The sequence below is a fragment of the Macrosteles quadrilineatus genome, unplaced genomic scaffold, assembly GCF_028750875.1.
Source record: "Macrosteles quadrilineatus isolate MER2022 unplaced genomic scaffold, UCM_ALF_1.0 Scaffold_6__1_contigs__length_79288215, whole genome shotgun sequence".
Classification (NCBI taxonomy): domain Eukaryota; kingdom Metazoa; phylum Arthropoda; class Insecta; order Hemiptera; family Cicadellidae; genus Macrosteles; species Macrosteles quadrilineatus.
Window position 1 is genome coordinate 33,605,294 of NW_026542599.1, and position 13,459 is coordinate 33,618,752.

A 13,459-nucleotide genomic window follows, 5' to 3' on the forward strand; every position below is an offset into this window, starting at 1 on the left:
GGGAGAGACATCAGTTGTAACAATTGAGCAAAGATTACTCTGAAGATTGTACTCAATATACAATGGAAATAAACTATACTGAGCCATCCCCAGGTACTAATTGATTAATTCATTAATAATTGATTGATGATCTATGATCTTTTTTGCATCAGGATATACATCAATAATAAAAATCAGTCATAAGTTAAATTGGTTTAAGTTACATTTTAAAGCATGGAACGCATGCTCGGTGTACCAAGGCATACATTGCTGAGTGACGTGTTCCCAATAGGCCTTGGAATGCGGTTTGTGGTAAAGTAAACCGCACTGGACAAATGTTTACTTTACCATCTGGCTGTTAACTCTGGACTGTCGGAACAGCTGATTCATTGGTCAATAACAACAATGACTTGTGCTTCGTCACTTGAAACTCGTACCAACATTGCCGACTATCAAATTCAAAAATGTTTGTCCCGTTTGAGTGGAGAATATAACTGTTTACTTTTTTTCTTTCATCTGTTGGAAACCCCTTTGGTTGTTTTTATCCCTAAGTTTGAGTTTGAGTTTTTTAAAGTTACACAACTAAAATAAATCAAAAGTCACGACAGGAATTTTATTACTATTCTACCGTAGTTCTCCATTTTCCTCTTACTAGTGCTAGGCAAACTTCAATACAGAGGTGGCTCCAGGGGGAGGGCAGGGCCTTCAAACCTCTCGTCCCCCAATTTATTTCTTGATCTTTATCAGCCCTACGCAAAAATATATTCCTGGAGCCACCCCTTCCCTAGAAAAATTACATTTTAATTTAGGCCTAGTTGCATTTTTGAATTGGATGCATACATAGTGGGTAGAACATACCGACTTCACGGATGCTGTGTGGATATTCTTGTTTACAATTCATTATTACTTTTTCCTTACAAAAGAACACTAATAGAACATTCGTAAAATATAAGACTTATAACACTTTTTTATATTTATTTATATTACTTTTAATATATTTGTACTCAAACTATTAACAAACTAGCTTTTATACTCAGGCTCATGCTCAATTTCACCGCAAACATACTAAATTGTTGACGTCCCCTTAGATTTACTACTAAACGAAGTCTGCAAGGAGTTTGGAATATCCCCTGAACTCGTATTTTTTCTGGAACATTTTGATACCGGTAATCATACATTATTCCGTCAAAAGAAATAAAATATGTCATAGTTACTGTATCCGACGTATCCAATAACAACTGTTCTCAATATTTTATAATTAAACAACTTAAGTCAAACAAGGACGTTGGTAACGTAATGTAAATGATACTTTGGCTTGAAGAGGAAGAGGTTAGGGTGGCTCGGATTACCAGATAATTATCATCCCTCCCTCTCAACCATAAACAACTTACCTTAGTGGCCTCGTCCTGCCGGGGATGTTCTGGTAGCACTTTTAAACTTAATCAATAGGACATTCCTCTGAAATCATTGAGTTATCTTTGTATCCTACGGTTAACATTTCATTAACTCAACTCATCTGTTAATGAAAACTGGATTAACCTCTGTTTCAATACTTATACTCATAAATATATATATATAATCAATGAAATACACTTTAACGAAGTTTTGTCTACGGCTAATAACACATTGTGTATTTTGTATACATTTAATAGAAGCTTACGCAACGATCACATAAAGGCTAATTACGTGAGTTGCGCACTCTCCTTTACCCACAACCGTTTTTTAATTACAGTACAAGTGAGGTTATATTTTCGTTTATAACCTCTCATTGCCACTGATTTTGATGCGACGAAACATTGTCCCAACCACTCACTCATTGCATAATCAATTAAATTGGGCTTAGGTGATAAGTTGACGTTCAAATCATTACAATTATTGTACTTATTTTCTCTCAATCCTTGAACCCCAACTTGTACTGTAAAGTAACAAAACAATGTTGTTATGTAAATAAACAAGTTAATAATCTATTAAGTTAAGTGAATATTTTCAGATCTAAGAACTGAATTGAAAAGGCATGTTTAAAGCGGTCGTAGGTAAAGTATATAATATGACTAGGATGTTAAAGATTATCACAATTTGGTTGCTTCGTGATACATCGTGAAATTGTGTTTAAGATTGGGAACTATAAGGGCTGTAAACATAAAAACCAGGTCACAAATTCGAGAAATATAGCTCCAACGTACAAACGTAGGAAGGAAGTCATTATCGTAAACTATGAGCAAAACTTCGCCGGACTTTTTCTTAGTCTAAATGCAAATGCAAATCTAAAAATCCATTACGCCAGTCATTAGGCATTTTATTACCCTAAACAAAAACTGAACCATCTTGAATCCTTCATTTTCATTCCTCAACGTTGGCAATAATAATAAAAATGTCATAAACAATAAGTAGAACGAGGACTCCCCTTGATTAGTGGGCTAATGGCCCTTTCTGGGCTTTAATTATTGCCTTCGCGCCCAAAGCACTGAGATGCGCGATTTTTGGCCTCGTTATTGTAACGGAGTGGACGAGTCATTCCAGACTAATGAGACTCTGAAGCAGATAAAATATGAGAACGTCGTGTCGTAAATATCTGACTTTTAAAACTGTAAAACCTGCGTAAAGTGTGAGTTGTAAAATGGGATGCGGCTAATGAAAATTACTCGAATTCGCATCTTTATTATCAATAATAGATATAAGTTAATTCCGTAGACAGGATTAGAATTACGTATACTCTAACTAAAGTTTACGTTAGCGTTGTAAATATGGGAGAGCGAGTTGGTCTAATTTATAGAGCACGGGACTTAGATACCTGTATAAACTTGTATAACACACCTCTATAACCTGTAAAAACAGGTTAATGTGTGAGTGACTTTTTTTTGTAATAGTACCTGGGAGGATCATACTCAAACGTTGCCCATTTCACTGTCTTCCCCGGACTCCGCCCCTCTGGTTGACAAGGTTCAGTACCTGAGTTGTAATCACTGTTGTTGTGTCTACAGGAAGGTGTGCCGCAACTGTTAGAGTCCCAGGGAGGACCACAGCCAGCCGTTGTCCATGTCGCTGCCTCCCCCGGACTCCGCCCCACTGGCTGGCAAGGTTCTATACTTCAGTTGTAATCACTGTTGTTGTGTCTACAGGAAGGTGTGCCGCAACTGTAAGAGTCCCAGGGAGGACCACAGCCAGACGTTGTCCATGTCGCTGCCTCCCCCGGACTCCGCCCCACTGGCAGGCAAGGTTCTCGACCCTCAGCGACATTCACACTCTGACGATGACTCTGGCTGCGCCCTCGAGGAGTACACATGGGTCCCTCCTGGTCTTCGACCTGATCAGGTAAGACATGTTGTATTAATAGAAAGCTTAGTAATAATTAATTGCAAAATAATAATCTAAAATCAAACTTAATGCTGTCTACAAATCAACTACGATAGAAACATGATTTAGGGACCACCAGTTATTAAGATAACTTATTTATCATTTCTAATATTCCTTTGAACTATATAGAAACATTTTAGGCTCTAGGCTTAGTCTTATTGAAGGATCCAATCAAAAACACTGATAATTTTGAGGGCGAAAAAGCATATAGATATAAATATTTAATGACCAATATGTCAATTATCTACCTTGTTCTACCTAGTCTTCGTCTACTAAGTTCTTAATTTTACTTAATTTTACTCTTTCGATTTATCGCGAAACCTCGACAGTTCACTGTTTTCTCTGTGGTCCCTCGCAGTTCTCTCTGAAGCATGTCGTGATTATTGATAGAGCAATCTGTTATCAACCCCTGACCGTGAGCGTGCAACCCCCCTCCCCCGGGCCACGAGGACTCCTGGGGCGCCTGTCCTGTGATAATAACGCTATAAATTCCGAGGCCACGAAAATAGCAGAAAATCGGGTTTGAAAACCACGTTGACTGTACAAATTAAATTACTCCATTATATGAATAACACCTTTCTAAACTAAGGCTAGGTTAACCTGTTTTCAATCTGACGTCAAGATCTTCCGGTTAAGCTAAGGTTTTGAGTTTATGAAGTCACGGCCAGCCATCCCAAGTCCTGAATAGAAAGGGGATAGGAACCTTTTGACGACAGAACATCTTGACAACGGTTCATCTTAACAACAGAACATCTTGACAACGGAGCATCTTGACAACGGAACATCTTGACTTCAGAACACCTTGCCGCCTTATCATTTCAGTCATTGGTTACTTGCCCAAGTAAATAACATTTCCAATTTAAGGTTCAATTTACTTTTTATCACGTAAGCAAGATACACGTCAAGCTGAAGTGGAAAGGATATTGAGCTCGGTTCTTATTAATTAAGCTATTAGACAACTAATCTCCTGCGGTAGTTTCTAATACCTTCCTTCTCGAGAGTTGATCTAAATAGCATTAGTGCACCGGTAATGCATGTAGTTAATTAATATCGGATACTATTCGTTACACAGCAGCTTTATAAAATATATAGCTTTTAAATATATAATCACATAGTTTGTAAGCAGGGTGATTGTATTTTATATGCCAGAAGATTTTGAATTGAAACTTAGAGTAAATCTCACTTTCCTTTGCATTTATTAATGACAGTTGAGTCCTAGTGGGGATTGGGAAGCAAAGCAAGACGACTCACAGAAAATAAATTGTACATGGATTTACATTTAAACATGTAGTTGAAATCTTCATCGATTCTATTACTTGGAGGAATCCATACATTTGACAAATTCAGATACAAATTTAGGAAATTACTACCTATTAACTTTATTCCAAACTATACCAATCATTACATCATCCTTACAAACATCACATGAGATTGTCCAAGTCTCGTTTTACATATCTCCATCGCTCAGGTTCAGAGTCAAATCCGGTGCATTATCATAATATCTACATAACGCATCGTGGATGTACGGAGCAAAAACAGTTAATCCGGCCATCGACGTTTCCTTGATTACGAACAGGTTTATTATAAATCTGACACTAGAATATGCCGCAGGAATGTTCTTAATTACGCAGAACTGTACGGGGAGTGTCTAGATGAATTATGACTCAATTTGGCCGACGTCCTCTCAACTTGCTAACCACTACAGCGACAGATGTGCAAATAACTCAGCACAGTTTGACTGAGGCTGCGAGTGTCGGGAACAGATTTGACGAGTTTTTGTGCAAGTTCCATATCTTCTGGAAGGGAACGGTAGCTTGGTTGTGTTTTGTTGATTCTGCGATCACTTAATCATTGTAAACAAAAGCAGACTTTGTGGACGTAGTTTGAGATGTATATGAATGCTAATGTGTCAAATCGTTGACTATGGATAGGACCAGACTTTTCTTATTTTGTAGTATCTGATTGTGTGTGCTGTTGTCAATCATTAATTTCTTGAAAACAATAAGTACGTCTAATAACACTTGTAATAATATATTTACACTTAGACTGTTGACTCACAAGATGGTAAAAGCATATAAAAGATGGTAAGTGGTGATCGATTTGATTGGACACTCCAATCATCATCAGACCCAATAGCGTATTCATTCTCCTATTGGGTCTGATGATCATATGGTCCAATCGAAATCGATCTTCACTCTCCATCCTTTACATGTAATTACCTTTTTGTTAGTCAACAGTACGATTGTAAACATATTATATAGTTTATTTAATCATTATTTTTCTGCTGTAAAAATAGCGAATGATAATTCTTTTGGACGAAATAGCCCAAAATTTCCTTAAAACTCTTTAAACTTCCAAACTTTACAGTGTTTGATTTCAACATATCAAGTTGTTCATGCCTTTGCAAACAAAAAATGTGAAACCCGATTCGAAGCGCAAACAAGAAGACTTTTGAAACGTGATAGAGAGGAGTGAAGGCCATTCAATATTCTGACCACAAATGATCCTTGCGATACCAAGGTGTGTGACCAGTGACCAAGCGACTTGAGAAAGGTCTGGGACTGTGTGTGTGTGTGCGTGTGTGTGAGTGTGTGTGTGTGTGTGTGTGTGTGTGTGTGTGTGTGTGTGTGTACAATCTCCAGGTGTGAGAGTATCATAGCTACATTACCTCGCTCGCCACACAGTTCGAATTACAGCTTTCACAATCCTACAACTATCAGTCACTTTCCTTTTGTCGTGTAATGGAGCCGCCTCCCCCCTCTCCATCAGTACGGTGGTCATTAAAAGGTAATGAGAAAATCACGACTTCTTGATTTGAACGCCACTCTGGTCGGTTACGTATATACGTTTAATGTTTTAGGTCAAAAGTTTTGTTTGGATATAATTTGTCGTAGAAGGATTGGTATGGAATCAGAAGATTGTACTGTACCAAAGAGGGACACAGTAACTCGCTGGTAGCTGGACTAGTTAGTATGGGTTTGCTCGTTTGAGGTGTATGTTATCGCTGCTTTCACCACTACTTTTATAGTGAGTTAAAGCGTAACTGTTCCTAACTGTAATAATATTACCACACATGCCTGTATGTTTTTGGCTGAAGAGGACAAAGTCCTATAACAGCATCAGTAGTGCATCCAGTAGGGTTTCAGCTCACTGGACTGGAATATCACGACGAACGAATGTAGGTTTAAAACATGCTTTGACTTATTCAAGGTAGGATAAAAAAGACTGACATCATATAAATGTGTAAACAAATACAATTTTTAGTAGAAGTAGAAGTCACCTTTACCTCATCGGCTAAGTTAATAGACGTACTATACAGCTTCAAATTATTAAATTAGATTAAATTCGAAGACCAAACCCTTCATAGGATAGCCGAGAGGTTAGTGTTCGCATTTAAACCTGAAGATCGCTGGTTCGATTCCAAGTGGTTGTTATTGGGCTCAGATGCATAGTGTCATTGGGTCAACATTAATGATGCATATAATCTAAAGGTCGATGTTAGATGGTGACAAGACCAGGGTTTGGGTCGTTCCCTTTGAAAACGTTAAAGATTGCTAACTATGCAGATAGACTAGAAACTTATAATATTGTAGTAAATAAAACAGTTATTTCGTTTGAATTTTGGTTTTTATTTTTAAAGAACCGAAGGAGAAATTGTCAATCTTTTCTTAGCTTAAAAGGACAGAGGCAGATAGGCCACCTTGATAGCCAGTCTAGAATTTACCTTCACTTCGGTCACGTTCGCTTTTCTCAATATCCTTTGGTTTTTCAAGTATGTCCATGTTATGTTTTTGTGTCTCGATTGTGTTTCGTTTATTGAACTCTGTTGACGATCAGGTAAGTAAAATAAGTACCTGAAACCTTGAAACTAGTTGCTCTTACAGCAACCAAGTATTAAAAAATGCAGGAATTTTAAACAATTTAAAGTACAATCTGGAGACTAAACAACCATTTGAAAATACACATTTAGTTTCAACAATGGGAGCAAACTGTCTGTTTGAAGTCAAACATCTCTAATAATATTTGAAAATCCAAATTTGCGTGACGTCCATAATAATCCTATTAAACTTCTAAACCCAATTCGAGCAGTGTATCTCCAGTAAGCTTCTTCTCAGAGAGGTGGTTAATATTAAACCTGTGTTGACCCTTGTGCCTGAAGTCAGCTACTTTAATTAAGCTTATTAACACAAGCGAGGGGCGCTAGAATAACGTCTTCCTTCATTTATAAATCTTAGCGAGATGATGTTCTTAATTTTGTTGGACAAAGTTAAAGTGGGTTGTACAACGTAGAAATTAATTGTAAAATTTCTTAATTTTGAAATTTGTTTTTGATTGATTAGACATTTAAGAGAAATGACATTTGAATGTAGTTCACTGTACTAATATATATGTATCAAATATGCTAAAGACAAACATATAACTATTTATAATCACCGGAGAGTATACCTACACCGATATAAACAACGGATAGCAATGTAAATATATCTATAAACAAATACATTGTTTAAATAGTTTTTAATTTCCTTCACAGCTTAATACAATAGTTATTAATTAGTATTAATTGTTGCACGCGGTTTATTTAATGTACTACTACTGCACCCATACTGCAAAAACATTATACTAGTTTACAAACTTACAGAAAATACAGTTTTGTTACGTCATGATGTAACTTTATCATCTAAAATTTATATAAATAAGCACTGGCTGCTGTTCTTTTCAATTATATTCAGAGTAGGGAATAGGCATAGTAACGAGCTGTATTTTTTTTATTAGCTCATTGTATACATTTTATGAAAATGTCACATTAAGAAATTCAAGGAGTTCAAATATGGATGCTATACATATTTCCCTCTAAAGCCAGTGCAATAATAAGACCTGCAGTGAAAAACGTGCAGTGAGTACTTTAAAATGTAATGTAGTGTATGTGAGAAAGATATTATACAATATAGTCCCCATAGCTATAATAATCTCCCCTCTAATCTTAATCACATAATTCAAATCCCACAAATCTGCTAGGAATGTTTAAACTCGTTCGTTCACGCGTGATCAATAAATAAATAACCCCATATAACGGTGTTCACATGACCCAACATTCGTCTTTTGGCGGGAGTCCCGGACTTTGGCGCGAGAATACAAGATGTACGACTACCACAGCAAAGGTCACCGAGACAGGTACAGGTTCTATCCTTCATCTGATCCTGCGATGTCTTCATCGTGCGCGATCTTCGCTCTGCGATCTCCCGCGATATCGAAGATTTACCGTGCGGTTAGCGGGGAATTTAGCGGCAAAATTATTGAGTCATTATTGGAATCCGAACCATTGTTCGACTTTTGTTTCTCGTTTTGTGGAGGTACTGTTAATCTTTCTGGCGATCGTTTGCGTTGGTCACTGTTGCATTTCTCTAATGCATCTACATTATCCTAGCTCAATATGGGGTTTTCCTCCTTTAAAATCATACAAATTTCATTATTTTTTTAACATTTGTTTTGTTACCACTCCTTTTGCCACTCAATACATCAGGTTACCCGTGTGCAGCCTTTTACCAGGCTACGTGATAAAACTTCATTTTATTAATAATGTCTACATTTATTTAAGCAGTCCAGTTAGGTGTGGACTTTGTTTAATTCAGTTCTAACCGATGTAGAAAATTGAACTTGGAATTCGAGTGACGACAGGCTCAGTAGTGTGACTATAGGGCTACAACTGAGGGAAGACTCCTGTGTCTGTGACTCTCAAGTTTTCATGTACCTCACTTGACAGTATATTATATCACGTTATGTACGTCTTCACATATTCCACAAGACGAGGTGTTGTATCCGGCGATACGTATTGTAGCTAGCCTCTAGACAGGGCCGTTCAGCCATTACCTCATTATGCGCGCCCCGAGGCTGCCATTACTCGAGCCTCGCTGTAAAGACGTGCGTTAAGTGTAGCAACCGGCGAGAAATGTGCTGAGACGTATCATTGTCGAGGGTTACCACCAGAATGGCTTCAAATACAGCTTTGCATGGTGAAGAACAAGATTTTATTACGTCATTTCTGCCTAGAGCTAAGAGTAATATGTGTGGTGTCCTCACCAGTTCACGACATTATTACAGAGAAAGGTTTTTAAGGTTGAAGAATTTTAGCCCAAGCATTCTAATTTCTAAACTAGTAGCGTCTAGTAAATGCAGTGAAATAATAATGAATCTGGAATGTAATATCCATCGACAGATTCAAGACGTTTTTGTGTGGTCGTTGCCACGTGGTGACTTTTACAATACAGTTTTGAATAAGTTACGAATCCCACATATATTAACAGCTGTTATCCAAACTAACAAAAGTTAAAACTTAAAAGTATCCTGCGAATATATTTTTTGCCTTAGTTGTTTACCTGGGATAATTTATGAGATATCAAAGATGCTGTAGTAAAAAAATTTCCTTCCATATTGGCCAAGTTAAATAGTTAAAGGATTCATTATAAACCATACTTTTACTTTGGTGCACTCTTTGGCTCTTTTCAACTAAGCAATTGTCTGCATTTTTCACATGTGAATGGAATGTCCAGCTATACCTACAGTAGCTTCTACTTTTTCAGGATAGTGACTGGTGATAGCATTGATATCTCCAGACAACTGAACATAGATTCCAAACTATTTACTACCGACACAGTTAGAGTTACTGTAGAATGCAGCTCGCCACAGTTCAAGAGCACTACAGTCACGACTGTAGGTGTCATGCCCATATACAGGGTGTGTAGCAATGTGATACTGCCATCATACACTCGTACACGGTGAAAGGTACCTCCGACCTTAGATATGACTCACGTACTATCTATCTGAAATGTGATAATAGTTCAGGCTGAAGTGAGTGGTCTTGGGTTAGAGTTGTAGAAAGGTACCTCCGACCTTAGATCTGACTCACGTATTATCTATCTGAACAGTGATGATAGTTCAGGCTGAAGTTAGTGGTCTTGGGTTAGAAGTGTAGAAGAAAGGTACATCCGACCTTAGATCTGACTTACGTATTATCTATCTGAACAGTGATAATAGTTCAGGCTGAAGTGAGTGGTCTTGGGTTAGAAGTGTAGAAGAAGGCACCTCCGACCTTAGATCTGACTCACGTATTATCTATCTGAACATTGATAATAGTTCAGGCTGAAGTGAGTGGTCTTGGGTTAGAGTTGTAGAAAGGTACCTCCGACCTTAGATCTGACTCACGTAATATCTATCTGAACATTGATAATAGTTCAGGCTGAAGTGAGTGGTCTTGGGTTAGAAGTGTAGAAGAAGGCACCTCCGACCTTAGATATGACTCACGTATTATCTATCTGAACATTGATAATAGTTCAGGCTGAAGTGAGTGGTCTTGGGTTAGAGTTGTAGAAAGGTACCTCCGACCTTAGATCTGACTCACGTAATATCTATCTGAACATTGATAATAGTTCAGGCTGAAGTGAGTGGTCTTGGGTTAGTAGTGTAGAAGAAAGGTACATCCAACCTTAGATCTGACTCACGTATTATCTATCTGAACATTGATAATAGTTCAGGCTGAAGTGAGTGGTCTTGGGTTAGAGTTGTAGAAAGGTACCTCCGACCTTAGATCTGACTCACGTATTATCTATCTGAACATTGATAATAGTTCAGGCTGAAGTGAGTGGTCTTGGGTTAGAGTTGTAGAATGGTACCTTCGACCTTAGATCTGACTCACGTATTATCTATCTGAACCGTGATAATAGTTCAGGCTGAAGTGAGTGGTCTTGTGTTAGTAGTGTAGAAGAAAGGTACATCCAACCTTAGATCTGACTCACGTATTATCTATCTGAACAGTGATAATAGTTCAGGCTGAAGTGAGTGGTCTTGGGTTAGAAGTGTAGAAGAAGGCACCTCCGACCTTAGATCCAACTCACGTATTATCTATCTGAACAGTGATAATAGTTCAGGCTGAAGTGAGTGGTCTTGGGTTAGTAGTGTAGAAGAAAGGTACATCCAACCTTAGATCTGACTCACGTATTATCTATCTGAACATTGATAATAGTTCAGGCTGAAGTGAGTGGTCTTGGGTTAGAAGTGTACAAGAAGGCACCTCCGACCTTAGATCCAACTCACGTATTATCTATCTGAACAGTGATAATAGTTCAGGCTGAAGTGAGTGGTCTTGGGTTAGTAGTGTAGAAGAAAGGTACATCCAACCTTAGATCTGACTCACGTATTATCTATCTGAACAGTGATAATAGTTCAGGCCGAAGTGAGTGGTCTTGGGTTAGAAGTGTAGAAGAAGGCACCTCCGACCTTAGATCCAACTCACGTATTATCTATCTGAACAGTGATAATAGTTCAGGCTGAAGTGAGTGGTCTTGGGTTAGAAGTGTAGAAGAAGGCACCTCCGACTCACGTTAGATCCAACTCACGTATTATCTATCTGAACAGTGAGAATAGTTCAGGAACTCACGTATTATCTGAAGAGAAAGAATGGTTCGGTCTGAAGTGAGTGGTTAGGGTTAGAAGAGCAGATACAGGAATAGTGTGACTTAGATTGCTAGCATTTGTGAATACTATTACAGCAAGTACCAACATATTACAGTATTACATTGGTGCAAGTCATATTTTTCCATTTTTGTTTTAAATACTTAAGGAATTGGGAACTGTAGCATTTAATTGTGATGCGATGTGGAGGCTATGCCACTTGTGAATTGTTTTAGTTTCTTTCGAACTGTTTGTTTAAAATATATCATATAAAGGATATAATCCCACTCTTATACATCATCGAGTATGGCTAGTATAAAATTGTCACATTGGTATCGGCAAACTGACACATACATTCTCTCATAAGCACAACAATTAAAATCGGTAAGCGGTGGGAGTAAATGAGTTTGTATGAGGAAAACTACCAAAATTACAATATATTTTTCATTGTTACTTGTTACAACATTTGGGAATGTCCCAAAGGATCATAAAATGCGAAATTTTAGTCAAAATCGTTTGAACCATTTTTGTAAGAATCAAATTATTCTGTTTTTAAGGTTTTTATTGGTACATCGATATTATACATCAAAGTTCAAAAAAATTAAAATATCAAAAGTAATAAGATGACAAATTGTTGTATCATAAGTATTCAACTGACACTTTTTGCATTAAATTTGAAAACAAATCTTGTAAACAGCCAGTATTTCTGACCACCACTACCATATTTTTTACAAATCAAACTATGTGTTGGTAGTGAACATTTTCTAACACTTATCGTTCATTATCATCTACTAACTCCTCGAACGGCAATAATTCAACCAACCGTCCATGTAACTTGTAATTATTCAGCTGAAGCGCAATGAGAGATTAATAGAGCAATAACTCCTGTAGTATCTACCAGCCACATTCCTCTGCAGGCGGTAGACGGTCATTGGTTGTGTAATCTCCCATTATCACTGGCCTATGTTAATGACGAGGAGGTGTTATCTAGTACTGTGTAGGCGGGGGCGGCCTGTACGTCAGCTTGTCTCAGCAATTATACTATCTCCCCAAGTCTTATCACGACGAATGTGCTAAGATTTCTACGTAAGTGGAGTTTGTTCACCTTCATTGACCGTTTTTTTACAAAGTCCCCCTACTACAAGCCGGCGTCGGTGTGGCAACGTCGCACCGACGGCCTATGGTCATGGTAATAACAGTAATACTAATAACCATTGCGCAGACGCTCCGTTATGAGTTCAACAGCTGTTGCAGTAGGACGGGTCTGTGGCGTCGGTGTGGCAACGTCGCACCGGCGGCCTATTGTCATGGTAACAGTAATAACCATTGCGCAGACGCTCCGTTATGAGTTCAACAGCTGTTACAGTAGGCCGGGACTGCGGGGTTGCCGATTTTGTCTCGCCGTGGCCTTGTAGAGGAAGCTACGCAAGAATACGTGACATTAGTGTAGTATTCTTTCTATATAGGAATTTCAAACTATAGCTCAGCTATCATCTATAGAAAAAGTAAGATAAGAAAACACTGGCTACAGTTAGTCCAGGTAGATGAGTTTTTGTCCTCAGTATCTAAGGTGAATGGTACTGAAACAAATTAATACAAATTTGAATATAATTTGCAACTATAATAATGTAACAATAACTTATATAGTTATAAAACCAAGCCATCTTAAATTTTCTTTTTT

At 37.8% G+C, this 13,459-nt stretch overlaps 1 protein-coding gene across 1 annotated transcript in view; it reads left to right on the plus strand.

Moving 5' to 3' along the window:
- The window catches only part of LOC128996432 (protein prickle-like), a 52,051-nt gene that overhangs the window by 12,238 nt on the left and 26,354 nt on the right, over window positions 1–13,459 (plus strand). Inside the window, exon 2 of the mRNA XM_054421757.1 lies at window positions 3,099–3,291. Coding sequence (XP_054277732.1) covers window positions 3,099–3,291 — 193 coding nt within the window. The remainder of the gene's footprint in view (window positions 1–3,098; window positions 3,292–13,459) is intronic.